We start from the raw sequence: 18,589 nt of genomic DNA on the forward strand, positions 1-18,589 counted from the left end.
ATCATCAAAGATGAGCTTGTGGGGCCTTTTTGGGTTGAGGGTGGAGTCAAGCTCAACTCCCAGTCCTACTGCCAGTTTCTGGAAGACACCTTCTTCAAGCAGTGGTACAGGAAGAAGTCTGCATCCTTCAAGAAAAACATGATTTTCATGCAGGACAATGCTCCATCACACGCGTCCAAGTACTCCACAGCGTGGCTGGCAAGAAAGGGTATAAAAGAAGAAAATCTAATGACATGGCCTCCTTGTTCACCTGATCTGAACCCCATTGAGAACCTGTGGTCCATCATCAAATGTGAGATTTACAAGGAGGGAAAACAGTACACCTCTCTGAACAGTGTCTGGGAGGCTGTGGTTGCTGCTGCACGCAATGTTGATGGTGAACAGATCAAAACACTGACAGAATCCATGGATGGCAGGCTTTTGAGTGTCCTTGCAAAGAAAGGTGGCTATATTGGTCACCGATTTGTTTTTGTTTTGTTTTTGAATGTCAGAAATGTATATTTGTGAATGTTGAGATGTTATATTGGTTTCACTGGTAAAAATAAATAATTGAAATGGGTATATATTTGTTTTTTGTTAAGTTGCCTAATAATTATGCACAGTAATAGTCACCTGCACACACAGATATCCCCCTAAAATAGCTATAACTAAAAACAAACTAGAAACTACTTCCAAAACTATTCAGCTTTGATATTAATTAGTTTTTTGGGTTCATTGAGAACATGGTTGTTGTACAATAATAAAATTAATCCTCAAAAATACAACTTACCTAATAATTCTGCACTCCCTGTATATATTCACCAGTAGGTACCAGCTTATACTGAGGTACAGGTATATGTGCACTGTATGTAACAAGCGCTTATTACACATGTTACTAATATATATATATATTCACCAGCAGGTACCAGCTGATACTGAGGTACAGGTATATGTGCACTGTATGTAACAAGCGCTTATTACACATGTTATTATATATATATATTCACCAGCAGGTACAGCTGATACTGAGGTACAGGTATATGTGCACTGTATGTAACAAGCGCTTATTACACATGTTACTAATATATATATATTCACCAGCAGGTACCAGCTGATACTGAGGTACAGGTATATGTGCACTGTATGTAACAAGCGCTTATTACACATGTTATTTATATATATATTCACCAGCAGGTACCAGCTGATACTGAGGTAGAGGTATATGTGCACTGTATGTAACAAGCGCTTATTACACATGATATATATATATATATATATATCATGTGTAATAAGCGCTTGTTACATACAGTGCACATATACCTACCTCAGTATCAGCTGGTACCTGCTGGTGAAATATATATATATATATATATATATATATATATATATATATATATATATATATATATATATATATATATATATATATATATATATATATATATATATATATATATATATATATAGTATGCAAACAATTTCCAGCTCTACCCTCCAAGTATCAACCGCCTGGGTGCAGAAATAAGTAATATAAATGATCCAAGCAAATGCACTCTCAGGTCTTTTTAATAGGTTCTTTTAATGGAACGTTTTCGGGGTTCACAACCCCTTCATCAGCATAAACAAATAGCCAAATATCACACAATTTATAGTATGTCAAAATAGTGTCTCACCAAACAAATTTGCTTTCAAAAGTGCGCCAAAATACCGAGTGTGGAACGCATCTTGCGTTCCACCGTGATCATGTCAACCGGAAGTGATGTCACTTCCGGTTTCGCGACATGATAGAAACATATAAACATTACTTTGTGTTGCAATTAATAACACATTATGGTGTACTCAAAATTATCTAATAGACCATTTAAGAATAATGCCAACAAACAGAAATAATTGCCAGTGATCTGTACATACAATATTATAGTGTAAATCAATCGTCATAGTAACCGTAACTATGGTTACGAGACATCACTAAGTGATTGTGTTTATATAGTAGAGAATTCACTCGTGCAACAGATATGTACAATGACATGAATTGCTACTACTGTTTTAGCAATATTCTGTATCATGTCAATTAACAGCTATGCATGACAGTATATACATAGATACGTTAAAAAACGGGAAACTAAATATAACAATAAAAGTAAAACAATAAACTTAAAAAGTGGCTGTTCTTGCTCAGACTCATTATCAAAACATATAGCAATGTGCATTGCCAACATAAACCGTACGTAAAATAGCCACAGTACATCTCTTATATATGTGTACATTTAGGGCAATATACAACAGAACAATGTTGCAAAACGTTTTATTGATACACTGCTTGTATAAAGTATATATACTATGCAGTTGGCAATGCACATTGCTATATGTTTTCTATGTATATACTGTCATGCATAGCTGTTAATTGACATGATACAGAATATTGCTAAAACAGTAGTAGCAATTCATGTCATTGTACATATCTGTTGCACGAGTGAATTCTCTACTATATAAACACAATCACTTAGTGATGTCTCGTAACCATAGTTACGGTTACTATGACGATTGATTTACACTATAATATTGTATGTACAGATCACTGGCAATTATTTCTGTTTGTTGGCATTATTCTTAAATGGTCTATTAGATAATTTTGAGTACACCATAATGTGTTATTAATTGCAACACAAAGTAATGTTTATATGTTTCTATCATGTCGCGAAACCGGAAGTGACATCACTTCCGGTTGACATGATCACGGTGGAACGCAAGATGCGTTCCACACTCGGTATTTTGGCGCACTTTTGAAAGCAAATTTGTTTGGTGAGACACTATTTTGACATACTATAAATTGTGTGATATTTGGCTATTTGTTTATGCTGATGAAGGGGTTGTGAACCCCGAAAACGTTCCATTAAAAGAACCTATTAAAAAGACCTGAGAGTGCATTTGCTTGGATCATTTATTTTATATATATATATATATATATATATATATATATATATATATATATATATATATATATATATATATATATATATATATATATATATATATATATATATATATATATATATATATATATATATATATATATATATTCACCAGCATGTACAGCCGATTCTGAGGTACAGGTATATGTACACTGTATGTAACAAGCGCTTATTACACATGTTATTTATATATATATATATATATATATTCACCAGCAGGTACAGCTGATACTGAGGTACAGGTATATGTGCACTGTATGTAACAAGCGCTTATTACACATGTTATTAATATATATATATTCACCAGTAGGTACAGCTGATACTGAGGTACAGGTATATGTGCACTGTATGTAACAAGCACTTATTACACATGTTATTTATATATATATATATATATATATATATATATATATATATATATATATATATATATATATATATATATATATATATATATATATATATATATATATATATATATATATATATATATATATATATATATTCACCAGTAGGTACAGCTGATACTGAGGTACAGGTATATGTGCACTGTATGTAACAAGCGCTTATTACACATGTTATTAATATATATATTCCCCAGCAGGTACAGCTGATACTGAGGTACAGGTATATGTGCACTGTATGTATCAAGCGCTTATTGCACATGTTATTAATATATATATTCACCAGCAGGTACAGCTGATACTGAGGTAGAGGTATATGTGCACTGTATGTAACAAGCGCTTATTACACATGTTATTAATATATATATATTCACCAGTAGGTACAGCTGATACTGAGGTACAGGTATATGTGCACTGTATGTAACAAGCACTTATTACACATGTTATTTATATATATATATATATATATATATATATATATATATATATATATATATATATATATATATATATATATATATATATATATATATATATTCACCAGTAGGTACAGCTGATACTGAGGTACAGGTATATGTGCACTGTATGTAACAAGCGCTTATTACACATGTTATTAATATATATATTCCCCAGCAGGTACAGCTGATACTGAGGTACAGGTATATGTGCACTGTATGTAACAAGCGCTTATTACACATGTTATTAATATATATATTCCCCAGCAGGTACAGCTGATACTGAGGTACAGGTATATGTGCACTGTATGTAACAAGCGCTTATTACACATGTTATTTATATATATATTCACCAGCAGGTACAGCTATATATGCACTGTATGTAACAAGCGCTTATTACACATGTTATTTATATATATATATATATATATATATATATATATATATATATATATATATATATATATATATATATATATATATATATATATATATATATATATATATATATATATATATATATATATATATATATATATATATATATTCACCAGCAGGTACAGCTGATACTGAGGTACAGGTATATGTGCACTGTATGTAACAAGCGCTTATTACACATGTTATTAATATATATATTCACCAGCAGGTACCAGCTGATACTGAGGTACAGGTATATGTGCACTGTATGTAACAAGCACTTATTACACATGTTATTTATATATATATTCCCCAGCAGGTACAGCTGATACTGAGGTACAGGTATATGTGCTCACCAGCTGATACTGTCACTATGTACTTATGGATAACGTAGGACTCACCGACTTCATTGATATAAAACCGCTTGCTTCCTGTTGCAAACTCGGTGTCAGAGATCGCCTGCACCGTCACAATGATGGGCGACACTTGTTCACCAAACACACAGGATTTGGGAAGCGACAGATTCACGTTTATCTCTTCTGTCCTCTGGGGATTTGTCACATAAACCCACTGCTGCTCCACAGCTGGCCTGAAATGAAGTGGGGGGAAAATGTTTAATCATGTACACCGCACACTCAGCTACACCGCACAGTGACACACACACTCAGCTACACCACACAGTGAAACACACACACTCAGCTACACCACACAGTGAAACACACACACTCAGCTACACCACACAGTGAAACACACACACTCAGCTACACCACACACGGACGCACACCCAGCTACACCGCACAGTGACACACACTCAGCTACACCGCACAGAGACACACACCCAGCTACACCGCACAGTGATATGCAACCAGCTACACCGCACAGTCACACACACTCAGCTACACCGCACAGTCACACACACTCAGCTACACCGCACTGTCACACACACTCAGCTACACCGCACTGTCACACACACCCAGCTACACCGCAGTTACACACACACAGATACACTGCACTGTCACACACCCAGCTATACTACAGTGTCAGACACACACAGCTACACCGCAGTTACACACACCCAACTAAACTACACTGTCACACACACAGCTACACCACAGTTACACACACCCAGCTAAACTACACTGTCACACACACACAGCTATACCACAGTTACACACACCCAGCTAAACTACACTGTCACACACACACACAGCTATACTACACTGTCAGAAAGATAATGTCAAACACAGAGTACTCACATTTCCATAGAGCACCCTTCTGTGCTAGTAGACGCCCGCTGGTAGTATAAAGGTGTCAGCTCACCTCCTCCCGACAGCTGCACGTAGTCCAGGGACAGCTCAAACACACTCAGTGATGAACCAAACTATACACAGATGTGCACCTGGCAATTAGGGCTTGTAAACACGGTTGTAGTTTAAAAACGGATTTATTAAAACCATATAGAATTCAAACAATACAGTGCTACAAAGTCTGAACCCCAGATATGCAAGGCGTTTCTCAGCAGTTACACTGTTTCCTCAGGCATAACTAACCCTATACTGATGCACTTATTTAAATGCTATCCTACCCAATCAGATTCTGAGAGCACAGGTGTAATGAGCATGTCATCTAATCACTAACAGTCTTTAGCTGTTGTGTCAAACAGTCAGTTGCAAAACAGTGTTAGATCTAAAATATGTCTACATTATATAATACAATCAATCCCAACGGATTAATCCTTGTATACAAAGCTATTTCACAGATAAAATCATATGTACATATATCCTATTGGAATAGCGATGAAAACCGCGTATGATGAAACAGAATAAAATAACTGACGCATCACATATGATAGATTCATGCTGACATTAATTTATACAGTGTATAGACAAAATAATACAATTAACAGCTTTGTTGAATAAAACAATGTAAAACTTCAGTTGAAGCTGCCAGAAATAACCCACAACCTAAAAATTATAACTAATAATAAAAATGAATAATGTGTGGAAATGCCTATAAGTCTGTGCACAAACTGATATATGTGTGTGCACAAACTGCTATTCACAATTCTAATTCTAATACCATATGTATGTGTCTTACCTGAATTATCTATTGAAAGTGAAAACTCTATGGAGGTGGATCTCTAAATGTGTGTGAGCTTATTGCTCACTTGATATGAGTAAGTGCCTATAAGTGTGTGCACAAACTTCTAAATGTGTGTGCACAAACTGCTGTTCACAATTCAAATTCTAATTCCATAAGTGTCTTTACCAAAACTCTCTATTAGAAACTACATGAGGGTTGATCTTTAATCGTGAGTGAGCTTATTGCTCACTTTAAATTAATTATGTGCGTAGGTGCCTGTAAGTATGTGCACAAACTGCTATATGTGTGTGCACAAAATGCTATTCAAAATTCTAATTTTAATTTCTTATGTGTCTATACCTAAATTATCTTGTGAAGGTTAAAACTCCAAGAGGGTGAATCTCTAATTGTGTGTGAGCTTATTTCTCACTTTGAGGGGATTATGTACGTAAGTGCCTATAAGTGTGTGCACAAACTGCTGAATGTGTGTGCACAAATTGCTATTCTAATACTAATTCTATATGTGTCTATACATAAATTATCTATTGGAAGGGAAAAACTCCATGGAGGTAGATCTCTTATCGTGAGTGAACTTATTTAAAAATAATTATATACGTGAGTGCCTGTAAGTGTGTGCACAAACTACTATATGTGTGTGTACAAACTGGAATTGACAATTCTGTATGTGTCTTTACCTGAATTATCTATTAATGGGGATAACTCCTGGGAGGTGAATCTCTAATTGTGTGTGAGCTTATTGCTCACGTGATGGTAATAATGTACGCAAGTGCCTATAGGTGTGTGCACAAACTTCTATATGTGTGTGCACAAACCGCTATTCACATTTTTAATTCTAATTCCATGTGTGTCTTTTAAAGTGTAAACCCCCTGGGGTTGGATCTCTGATCGTGTGTGAGCTTATTGCTCATGATATGTAAAAATTTGTTTATGATGATATAAGTTGTCATATGTATTTAAATGCACATGGCAATCAAAAAGCAGCTAAATCAATAACTTAATTTAACCCTGTGGGAAAGAGAGACTGAAACCGAAAGATCCAATACGTTTCTCTCTGATGTAGCCTTGTGTACCTATTATATTGTTGGACTAGGGAGATTACTTCAAGGGGTGTGATGGAAAAGCTACAGGTACCCTTACAGTGTTCTAATGCGTTATGTCTTGATACACTGTGTTTAAGGGAGCCTTTTTGGATGTTATGAAGATGTTCACTCCATCTGGTCCTGATCTTCCTACAGGTATGCCCCAAATACTGTACACCACATGCACATGTTAAGACATAAACCACAAATGTAGCATCAGAAGTGATGTTTTGTTTGATAGTGAACGTATCCCCAGTAGTAACTGAAGTCATTTCTGTCTTCCCATGTGAATATGTGTACACATCAGACATCTCACCTTTCTGCATCTAAAGTACCTGACTGATGAGTATTGGTGAGGTGACTAGGAATTATTTTTGAGGAAGACATTCTATTAGGTGACCACTTGTGTCTTTTGGAAATCACTACCTTACTGGGTGCCAACTCAGTGTAGGTGCTCTCCTATATACCATTTTCAGGTTTTTAAACAATTCATTTTTCAAATACTGATCTTTAAGCAGAATCGGCCAATGTCTATGTATGACTTGCCTTATTTCCCTATGATAGGAATTGAATTGTGTAATAAATAATGGGGTTGATGTAATACTGGTATTCATCTGTGAATCATCCCCAATGTACTTGACTTGTAGTATGTTAACCCTATTCAAATTTTTGGCTCTCTTATAGCTGTCCATAATCAAACTTGTGGGGTATCCCTTGTCCTTGAAATGATCTATTAAAATATTAGATTGTTCACTATATTTATCAAGGGTACTACAATTGCTGGGTAATCGCCTAAACTGACTATAGGGAATGTTGGTTTTTCACCCCTTTAAATGATTGCTGGAAAAATGTAAAAAGTTGTTACTGTCTACATATTTGAAAAAACTAGAAGACGCAACATTCCCACTCTCATCCCATTCGAGAATTACATCTAGAAATGCAATCTTATTAGGTTGTAGGATATAAGTAAAGGAAAGTCCCATGGAGTTAGTATTCAAACTTTCCATAAAATTACTGGCTTCTTCAATGGAACCCTGCCATATAAAAATAAGGTCATCAACATAACGGCCATAGAATACCAGGTTGCCCCTCCAGTTAGATTTGTTAATATAAGTCTCTTAAAAAAAACATATAGAGATTTGCAAAACGGGGGGCAAACCTGGTACCCATGGCCATCCCTTTAGCCTGTAAATAAAATTTGTCTAAAAATTGGAAATAGTTATGAGACAATATAAAATAGATGGATGCTAAAATGAACTCCTGTTGTGCTGTAGGTAAATATACATCTTCTTCTAAAAATCTCCCAATGGCTTGTAGACCTAGTTCATGATCTATATTAGCATGCTCCTACATCACAGTATAACCAGTAGTAGTCATCCATTCTCTTAACCTCTGATAGTTTATTAAGGAGGTCTGTAGTATATTTTAAATACAATGGCAAGGTCTTTACATAACCCTATAAGAAGAAATCTATGTACTCTGATAGTTTATCAGTGAGGCTATTAATGCCCACAATTATGGGCCTGCCAGGGGGATTTTTTGGATTTTTCTGGAACTTGGGAAGGTGGTAATAGTAAGGCGTGTTGGGGTGTCAGGAGTCAGATAGTTTCTTTCTTTTTTATTTAAAATTCCTCCAGATAGACCCTGTTTAAATAGATTTTTAAGTAGTTTACAAAAGGCTTCTGTGGGATTACTTTTTAATTTTTTGTAATGTACTTCATCTCCCACTATATTAATGGTTTCTTTTATGTAGTCATCATAGTTATGCAATACTATGCCCCGCCCTTATCCGCTTAGCGGATAACTAGATTATGGTCACCCGTCAGACTTCTAATTGCTCTATGTTCCTGTGGCCAGATCTTAGCTTTATTTGATTTGGGACAGTTTAGTAGTGATTTTTTTCTAAATCCTCTAATACAAACGGTTGAAACAGTTCAATACAAGATACTTCTTCCTTGGGGTTAAACAAGAAAGGGGGGGGGGCATAGAGTATGTTTGAAATCTTCAAATAGATGGTCAGTTAATGATGAAATGTCGCTATGTATAACTTGTAAAGATTGGTCAGCGGGCATTTCATCTGTGAGAATAGGTGTTCCCATAATTTTCCTTTGTTTAAGTTTTTGGCCGCAAAATATTGTTGAAGAGACAATTTTTCGTAAATTTGTTAAGATCTACGAACAGATCAAACATATTGGGAGCATTAGCAGGGCAATATGATAAACCACGACCCAATATTCTGATTTCATCATCGTTGAGGGCGTGTTCTGATAAGTTAAAGATACCCTCTTTTAATTTTTGAAGTTTCTCCTTTTTTGAGGAGTGCCCTCTGCCTCTGCTTCCTTGCTTGGATATACCCTTTTGTGGTGATTGTTTTGGTGTTGTGTATTTTTTCTCCACAAGGGGGCCAATTGTCGCTCCTCTAAAAAATGACTACTATTATTAGAGGTTGATGGTCTTTCATCATTTCTATGATTTTGTGGGGTAAAACATTGAGTTTCAGGAGCTTGATTTCTCTCTTCTAAAACCTGATATCTATTTTGTGTCTGTGTTGTATATTGGCAAGATGGTTGTCTGGGAGGAAACTGGGGCTGATGATTATAGTATCCTTTGTTGTCCTGTGGTGTTCTATTAGCCCATATATTCTGGTTATTATAATTAGCCTCATTAGTATGAGTATTCTTCCCAAGTGAGCTGATTTTCCCAATATCCCAACCATTTCTTGTGTTATGATTATAATTATTGTTTTCAAATCTGCGGTTCTCATAGTTATTTCTATTTTTATTCTTATTTCCATGATTTGATTTCTTGGAATTTTGTACTACAGTCCATTCCCCCTCTTTATCAACTTTAGGTTTTTTTTTGTAAGTATAAACCAAAACATTTCCTATCATAGGGAAATAAGGCAAGTCGTACATAGACATTGGCCGATTCTGCTTAAAATGTTGGCACCCAGTAAGGTAGTGATTTCTAAAAGACACAAGTGGTCACCTTATAGAATGTCTTCCTCAAAAGGAACTCCTAGTCATCGCACCAATAATCATCAGTCAGGTACATTTAGATGCAGAAAGGTGAGATGTCTGATGTGTACACATATTCACATGGGAAGACAGAAATTACCTAATTTACAACTGGGGAGACGTTCACTATCAAACAAAACATCACTTGTGATGCTACATTTGTGGTTTATGTCTTAACATGTGCATGTGGTGTACAGTATTGGGGTGCACCTGTAGGATGATCAGGACCAGATGGAGTGAACATCTTCATAACATCCAAAAAGGGTCCCTTAAACACAGTGTATACAGACATAACGCATTAGAACACTGTAAGGGTACCTGTAGCTTTTCCATCACACCCCTTTAAATAACCCCCCTAGTCCAACAATATAATAGGTACACAAGTCTACGTCAGAGAGAAACCTATTGGATCTTTCGGTTTCAGTCTCTCTTTCACCAAATAAGCAATAAGCTCACACACGATCAGAGATCCACCCCCAGGGTTTTACACTTCAAAAGAAACACATGGAATTAGAATTAGAATTGTGAATAGCGGTTTGTGCACACACATATAGCAGTTTGTGCACACACCTATAGGCACTTACGTACACAATTACCATCAAGTGAGCAATAAACTCACACACGATTAGAAATCTACCTCCCTGGAGTTCTCACAGCTAATAGATAATTCAGGTAAAGATACATACAGAATTAGAACTAGAATTGTCAATTGCAGTTTGTGCACACACATATAGTAGTTTGTGCACATATTTACAGGCACTCACGTATATAATTATTTTAAAATAAGTTCACTCATGATAGGAGATCTACCTCCATGGAGTTTTTCCCTTCCAATAGATAAATTATGTATAGATACAAATGGAATTAGTATTAGAATAGCAGTTTGTGCACACACATTCAGCAGTTTGTGCACACACTTATAGGCACTTACATACATAATCCCCTCGAAGTGAGCAATAAACTAACACACGATTAGAGATTGACCTTCTTGGAGTTTTCACCTTCAATAGATAATTTATGTATAGACACATATAGAATTAGTATTAGAATAGCAGTTTGTGCACACACATTCAGCAGTTTGTGCACACACTTATAGGCACTTACGTACATAATCCCCTCGAAGTGAGCAATAAACTAACACACGATTAGAGATTGACCCTCTTGGAGTTTTCACCTTCAATAGATAATTTAGGTATAGACACATAAGGAATTAAAATTAGAATTTTGAATAGCATTTTGTGAACACACATATAGCAGTTTGTGCACACACTTACAGGCACTTATGCACGTAATTTATTTAACGTGAGCAATAACCTCACACACGTTTAGAGATCCACCTCCATAGAGTTTTCACTGTCAATAGATAATTTAGGTAAGACACATAATGAGGCCGAATTATCAAAGGTCTTGCAGACCTGATCCGACAGTGCGGATCAGGTCCGCAAAACCTTGCTGAATGCGGAGAGCAATATGCTCTCCGTTTTCAGCATTGCACCAGCAGTTCACAAGAGCTGCTGGTGCAATGCCGCCCCCTGCAGATTTGCGGCCAATGGGTCGCCAGCAGGGGAGTGTCAATCAATCCGATTGTACTTGATCGGGTTGAATTGTGGCGATTCCTGTCTGCCTCATCAGAGCAGGCAGACAGGATTATGGAGCAGAGATCTTTTTCTGGCGAGCCGTCGGAGCTTGATAGATAGGCCCCATGGTATTAGAATTCAAATTGTGAATAGCAGTTTGTGCACACACATATAGCAGTTTGTGCACACACATATAGCAGTTTGTGCACACACATATAGCAGTTTGTGCACACACATATAGCAGTTTGTGCACACACATATAGCAGTTTGTGCACACACATATAGCAGTTTGTGCACACACATATATCAGTTTGTGCACACACATATATCAGTTTGTGCAGACACATATATCAGTTTGTGCAGACACATATATCAGTTTGTGCAGACACATATATCAGTTTGTGCAGACACATATATCAGTTTGTGCACACACATATATCAGTTTATATCAGTTTGTGCACACACATATATCAGTTTGTGCATACACATATAGCAGTTTGTGCACACACATATAGCAGTTTGTGCACACACATATAGCAGTTTGTGCACACACATATAGCAGTTTGTGCACACACATATAGCAGTTTGTGCACACACATATAGCAGTTTGTGCACACACATATAGCAGTTTGTGCACACACATATATCAGTTTGTGCATACACATATAGCAGTTTGTGCACACACATATAGCAGTTTGTGCACACACATATAGCAGTTTGTGCACACACATATATCAGTTTGTGCATACACATATAGCAGTTTGTGCACACACATATATCAGTTTGTGCACACACATATATCAGTTTGTGCAGACACATATATCAGTTTGTGCACACACATATAGCAGTTTGTGCATACACATATAGCAGTTTGTGCACACACATATAGCAGTTTGTGCACACACATATAGCAGTTTGTGCACAGACTTATAGGCACTTACGCACGTAATTAATTTTTCTTATTATTTATCATTTTTTAGGTTGTGGGTTATTTCTGGCAGCTTTAACTGAAGTTTTACATTGTATTATTTAACAAAGCTGTTAATTGTATTATTTTGTCTACACACTGTATAAATTAATGTCAGGATGAATGTGTCATCTACGTTTGATCTATCATATGTGATGTGTCAGTTATTTTATTCTGTTTCATCATAAGCGGTTTTCATCGCTATCCCAATAGGATATATGTACATATGATTTTATCTGTGAAATAGCTTTGTATAAAAGGATTAATCCGTTGGGATTGATTGTATTATATAATGTAGACATATTTTAGATCTTAAGGCTGTGACACACTGCAAGCAGAGCGACGCGCAGCGTGTAGATGCAGCTGTGCGCGCTCAGTGTGTCTTGCCTTTTCATCTATGAGCACTCTGCTGCGTCAGGTCACGTAGCTGAGCGCTCAGAGATTAAATATTTGAACTTCAGAAGCGATGCGACGCGAAGCAGCTGCTTTGCCTCGCGCAGCATCGCTTGCAGTGTGTCACAGCCTTAACACTGTTTTGCAACTGACTGACACAACAGCTAAAGACTGTTGGTGATTAGATGACATGTTCATTACGGAGGATAGAAAAACAAGGGGCGCCAACATAGTGTGAATCAGTTTGGAAAACTGGAAAACAGTAGTTATAATAAAATCTACTCACAAGTGGAGTGGCACCTAGAACCAACTGGGTGCATACAGGCAGGCTGACATTCAGAACCAGCAGTCAGTACGCTGGGGGTCTCACCCGGGAGACCTGTGGGTGGGTCAGATGAGGTAGATGGAGTCGGCTGTGTGTCGTCTGGTGAGCCGGATCGCCACTGTGGAAGTCCAAAGGGCTGTGTTGTTTATCCCTAAAAGGTAGCTGCTCACACGATCAGCCTTGTTTCCAAACGAGTTTCCAAACGAGTTTCCAATGTCAGTGTATGGAACAAAGGGATAAAAACCAAACTGGGTATAACCACTGCAAACTGTGGTAATATTAAAAAGGCACAGAAAACCGGGTCTGTCGAAAAACAAGTATTTAATTGCTACGCGTTTCTCAGTCCGTAAAGGACCGTTTCCTAAGGCATATACAAAGGTGTTCAACAGGCTACCATTTATACCTGACAGTGACCCGGAAACAAAATGTGGAGGTCATCTCCAAAGAATTGACAATAAAATGTTAAAAAACAAAAATACAATAAAAAATGGAACATGTATCAAAATTGTGTTTGAGCAGCAATCAGATAATATATTCATATCATGAAAAAACAAAAAACAAAAAGAAAAAACAGCATGTATTTGCATTGATGAGTAACACCTGTGATAGTGTTTCTGAAAAAAAAAGCTAAACCTGTGTATGTATCCTATCCTATAGATAAACATGTTGTCACCTCAAAAGACTATTGGGTTATATGAAAATAAGATCCCAATGGTGACTGTTGTTTAGTGTGCAAAACAAATCTGTATATAATCAATAAAGAATATATATAAACTAGAAAAAATATATATGTTTTCCTCTGGGTTGGGCTCGAACCCTTGACCTTGTGTATGCTAGGCTTTTACTGATCTAAAACAGCTATTCAGATATGACAACAAATGAGATTGATATCACTCATAATATACCAAACAATAGTAGATAATGTGGATGTATTAGAAATATGAGTTTGCAGAAAACATTGTTCTTGTAAAGAGCCCTCATATCTTATATTCTAGAAAACAAAAATAAGATGGTTATGGTCGATAGATTCTAGATAGAACAAGAAAAATGGTCTTTTATGTATCTAGATAATGATTTAAGGAACGCTATCTCAAACTAGCGGTCCCAAATATAAATTAAATATCTATGTAAATGTTGAAGGTGTTGGATGAAGATTAAATGAAAGAATATAGCAATCCTTGTTTGGAGAGATATAATTACGCTATATGCTAGCTGTTGTAATACTGGTAAAAAAGTGATGTAAAAATGGTAAAAAATGGTTCATGGAAAAAACCTATTGAGAAATATTAGAAAATTGTATATATTAAAAAAACTAATGATATACTGCTAAAAAGTGTGTATATATAAAAAGAACCTTCGTTTAAAGCATATATTTTTACTAAATGCTAGCTGTGAAGGTTCTAGTAATACTGCTCATGATATTCTTTTTCTAAACTCATATTGATAATAAATTGTTTCAAATATTTTGGGTGGGATACAAACCCATGTCTATATATGTAAGGACCCTATGTTTAGTCCGATGAGCTATCTGGAAATAGCAAAGTATATAGGAATCTTAGTGTGGTTGACTCTAAACTAATCGATATAACATTATAAATGCTGTACACTAATAGGAGTGATTCAACTCATTGATTCTTAGTGTTTGTGTGTATCTCTGATGGTGATGTCTTGATTAATAAATGTATCAAAAAATGTTTTAGAGAATCTATTGATGTAAACTGGATATGTATATGAGATCTAAATATGATGTATGTATCTGAGAAAATGTTGTAATAATGAATGTATGAAAAATATCGTTGGAAATCTGTTGTTGTAAACTGAATGTAGTATGTAATGTGATCTCTCCAAAGGACGGACTTATATGAAAGCAGCCAAATCAACATTGGCATTCAAACCCAGTGGATACAAAGTTTTGAGTTTATGTATCCAGTAAGTTTCTAATTGTCTAAGTTTAATTAGGCGATCATAATCAGTGGATGGAGGTACATGGTCTAACGGAATTTTAAAGATATCTGCTCTACCATCATGTATTGTTTCACAGTGATTTGGAACACTGTGATTAATCTTACTTTTTTTACAGTTTTTACAATTCCGATAGTGTTCACCCCAACGGGTGCGTACGTTCCTAATGGTACGCCCAATGTATTGGACCCCACAAACACAATTTAAAAGATATATAATATACTTAGATTCGCAATTGAGGTGATGTGATATCTGATAAGACAAACCAGTAGTGTTAGATTTAAATGTTTTTGAGAACATATAAATTTACACATATTACATCCTCTTTTGCCACATTTATATGAACCATATAATCTCAAAAAACTCTGTGTTTTTTTCAAATTACTTATAGATGATTGGCTGTGTTTTACCCTTTTGCTAGGTGCTAGTTTGTTCCTAAGGGTTGGTGCCCGTCTGTAAACAATTTTAGGTCTCTCCTTAACTATATTTTTTAAAAAAGGATCCTTTTGAATAATGTTCCAATGTTTGTTGAGTATATTGCAATTTTTTTTATGATTGCTGTTGTATTGTGTTATAAAGAGAGGTTCACTATTGGCATCCCTATTAATTGTTTTGTTTGAATTGGTTGTGTTATTTTCAAACTTTTCAAAAAAGAGATCTCTATCCAAGTCTCGTGCTTTTTTTAAACATCGATCAAGTAAATCAGCTGGGTAACCTTTGTCCAAAAAACGTTGATACAAAATCATGCTTTGTGAGTCAAAGGTATCTAACTCTGAACAATTCCGACAAATTCTTTGGAATTGACTAAAAGGGATATTTCTTTTCCACCCAATGTGGTGGTTACTAGAATAATCAAGGTAACTGTTGCTATCCACCTTTTTGAAAAAGGTTTTGGAGACAACATTCCCTGTACTACCCCAGCTAAACAATAAATCCAAGTATTCTATTGAGGAATTTTGGATATTAGCTGTGAAAGTAAGACCCATATGGTTGTTATTTAAATGTTCTACTATTGAATTGGCTAGAGCAATATCCCCTTTTAAAATAAAAATGAGATTGTCAATGTAACGGCCATAGAATACCAGGTTCGCCCAAAAGTTTGCAGAGTAAATGTATTGATCTTCAAAAATTCCCATAAAGAGATTGGCAAAACTTGGGGCGAACCTGGTACCCATGGCTGTACCCTTGACTTGCAGAATTTTTTTTTCCTGAAAGATAAAATAATTATGTTTGAGTATATACTCTATCCCTTCCAAAATGAATTCCTTTTGAAGATCTGGTATGTATAGATCTTTCTCTAGGAAAACTGAAATCGCATTGATTCCCATGTTGTGACAAATATTGGAATAGAGGGAACCAACATCACAAGTGATCCATATTAGGTTATTGTTATTGCAAACATTTCTGAGTTGGTATAAAAGGTGAGTACTGTCTTTGATATAAGAAGGTAAATTGACCACGTATTTTTGTAGAAATTGGTCTATATAAAAAGATAGGTTATAGGTGAGATTGCCTATACCTGCTATAATAGGGCACCCAGGTGGATTAGCTTGGTTTTTATGTATTTTGGGCAGGTGATAATAGTGTGCTACACTAGGATTGGTTACTTTTAGAAATTCTTTTTCTTCTTTGTTCAAAATGCCTGTTGCAATTCCTTTCTGTATCAGATCATTATATCCCTTTATAAAGGTATTAGTGGGATTGAACATGATTTCTCTGTAATAGTTTGTATCTGTTAAAATGTTATTTGCCTCTTTTAAATAGTCACCAATGTCTTGTAAGACAATACCACCGCCCTTGTCGACATCCCTGATTATGAAATTTCTGTTATTGGCCAAAGTATGTAAAGCTATTTGTTCACTTTTATGAAAATAGTATTGTTTCTTTTGATTTTTGGATAATTTCTCTAGATCTTCAATGACTGATCTTTGAAATAGTTCAATATAATGATTAGTTGATAGTGATGGTATAAATTGGGATTTAACCTTTATGTCTGTGTGGATGTAATCTTCAAACAGATGAGTAGTTAGGCCCTCTGTTTCTGAATATATCACTTGCATATTTCTGTTGGGGTTCATACTGTTCACTAAAATAGGCTGTGTATTATCCGTGTGTGTATGTTTTTGTTGTTTGAGTTTTTTCTGTGCAAAAAATTTTTGCAAAGATAATTTTCTTGTAAATTTGTTGACATCAACAAACAGATGATATAAGTTGTGGGGATTGGGTGGACAATAGGAGAGACCCTTGTGAAGGACTCTTTTTTCATTGGTGGTTAAAGTATGTGATGACAAATTAAATATACCATGTTCTAATTTGGAAAGTTTCTCTTTTTGGGCTGAAAGACCCCTTCCTCTTGCACCTCTTGGTCTAAAGGGAATGGTCTTTTTCTTTGATTTTCTAAATTGGTGTGCGGAAAAAATAATCTGTTTTGGTTGTGGCCGTTCTCTAAAAAAGATGAAGAGTATTCATGTGAAGTGCTGGGCATATTTTCTCCATCAGAAATCGATGCTAAAATGCCAAATCTATTCTGATGTTCGAAAGAAATGTTTGATTTTGGTGTCTGGTCATGTGGTCTTTCTAAAAGTGTTCTATGATTCTGTTGTAAATACTCATCTTTTGAGCCCTGATTGAAGGTATTTTTGTGTGTGTTTGGATGTGAATAGGGCATAGGGCCTTGGTATGGAGAGTTATAACGTGGTTTGTAGGTGTTATTCTTATTCCCATGGAATTGACTTTGATAGGTCCCATGGTGATGATATGATGTATGTTTGTTTGTGTTTGATTGGTGGATTCTTGGTCCATAATTGCTCTGATTTGCTGCGTGATTTGGTCTGTAATTGTCATGTTGATCATATCTATAATTTCCATTTGTATGATGTGTGTTACTCTGATTTCTAAAATGTTCTCTTTGATAACTTTTGCTTTGGACTGTAGTCCAG

The 18,589-nt window shown here is 35.6% G+C and overlaps 1 protein-coding gene across 1 annotated transcript in view; it reads right to left on the reverse strand.

Moving 5' to 3' along the window:
- Window positions 1-18,589, reverse strand: part of LOC128647622 (interleukin-12 subunit beta) — a 159,665-nt gene that overhangs the window by 6,201 nt on the left and 134,875 nt on the right. The window contains exon 4 of the mRNA XM_053700377.1: window positions 4,629-4,816. Coding sequence (XP_053556352.1) covers window positions 4,629-4,816 — 188 coding nt within the window. The remainder of the gene's footprint in view (window positions 1-4,628; window positions 4,817-18,589) is intronic.

This window comes from Bombina bombina, chromosome 2 (genome assembly GCF_027579735.1).
Source record: "Bombina bombina isolate aBomBom1 chromosome 2, aBomBom1.pri, whole genome shotgun sequence".
NCBI classification, from domain to species: domain Eukaryota; kingdom Metazoa; phylum Chordata; class Amphibia; order Anura; family Bombinatoridae; genus Bombina; species Bombina bombina.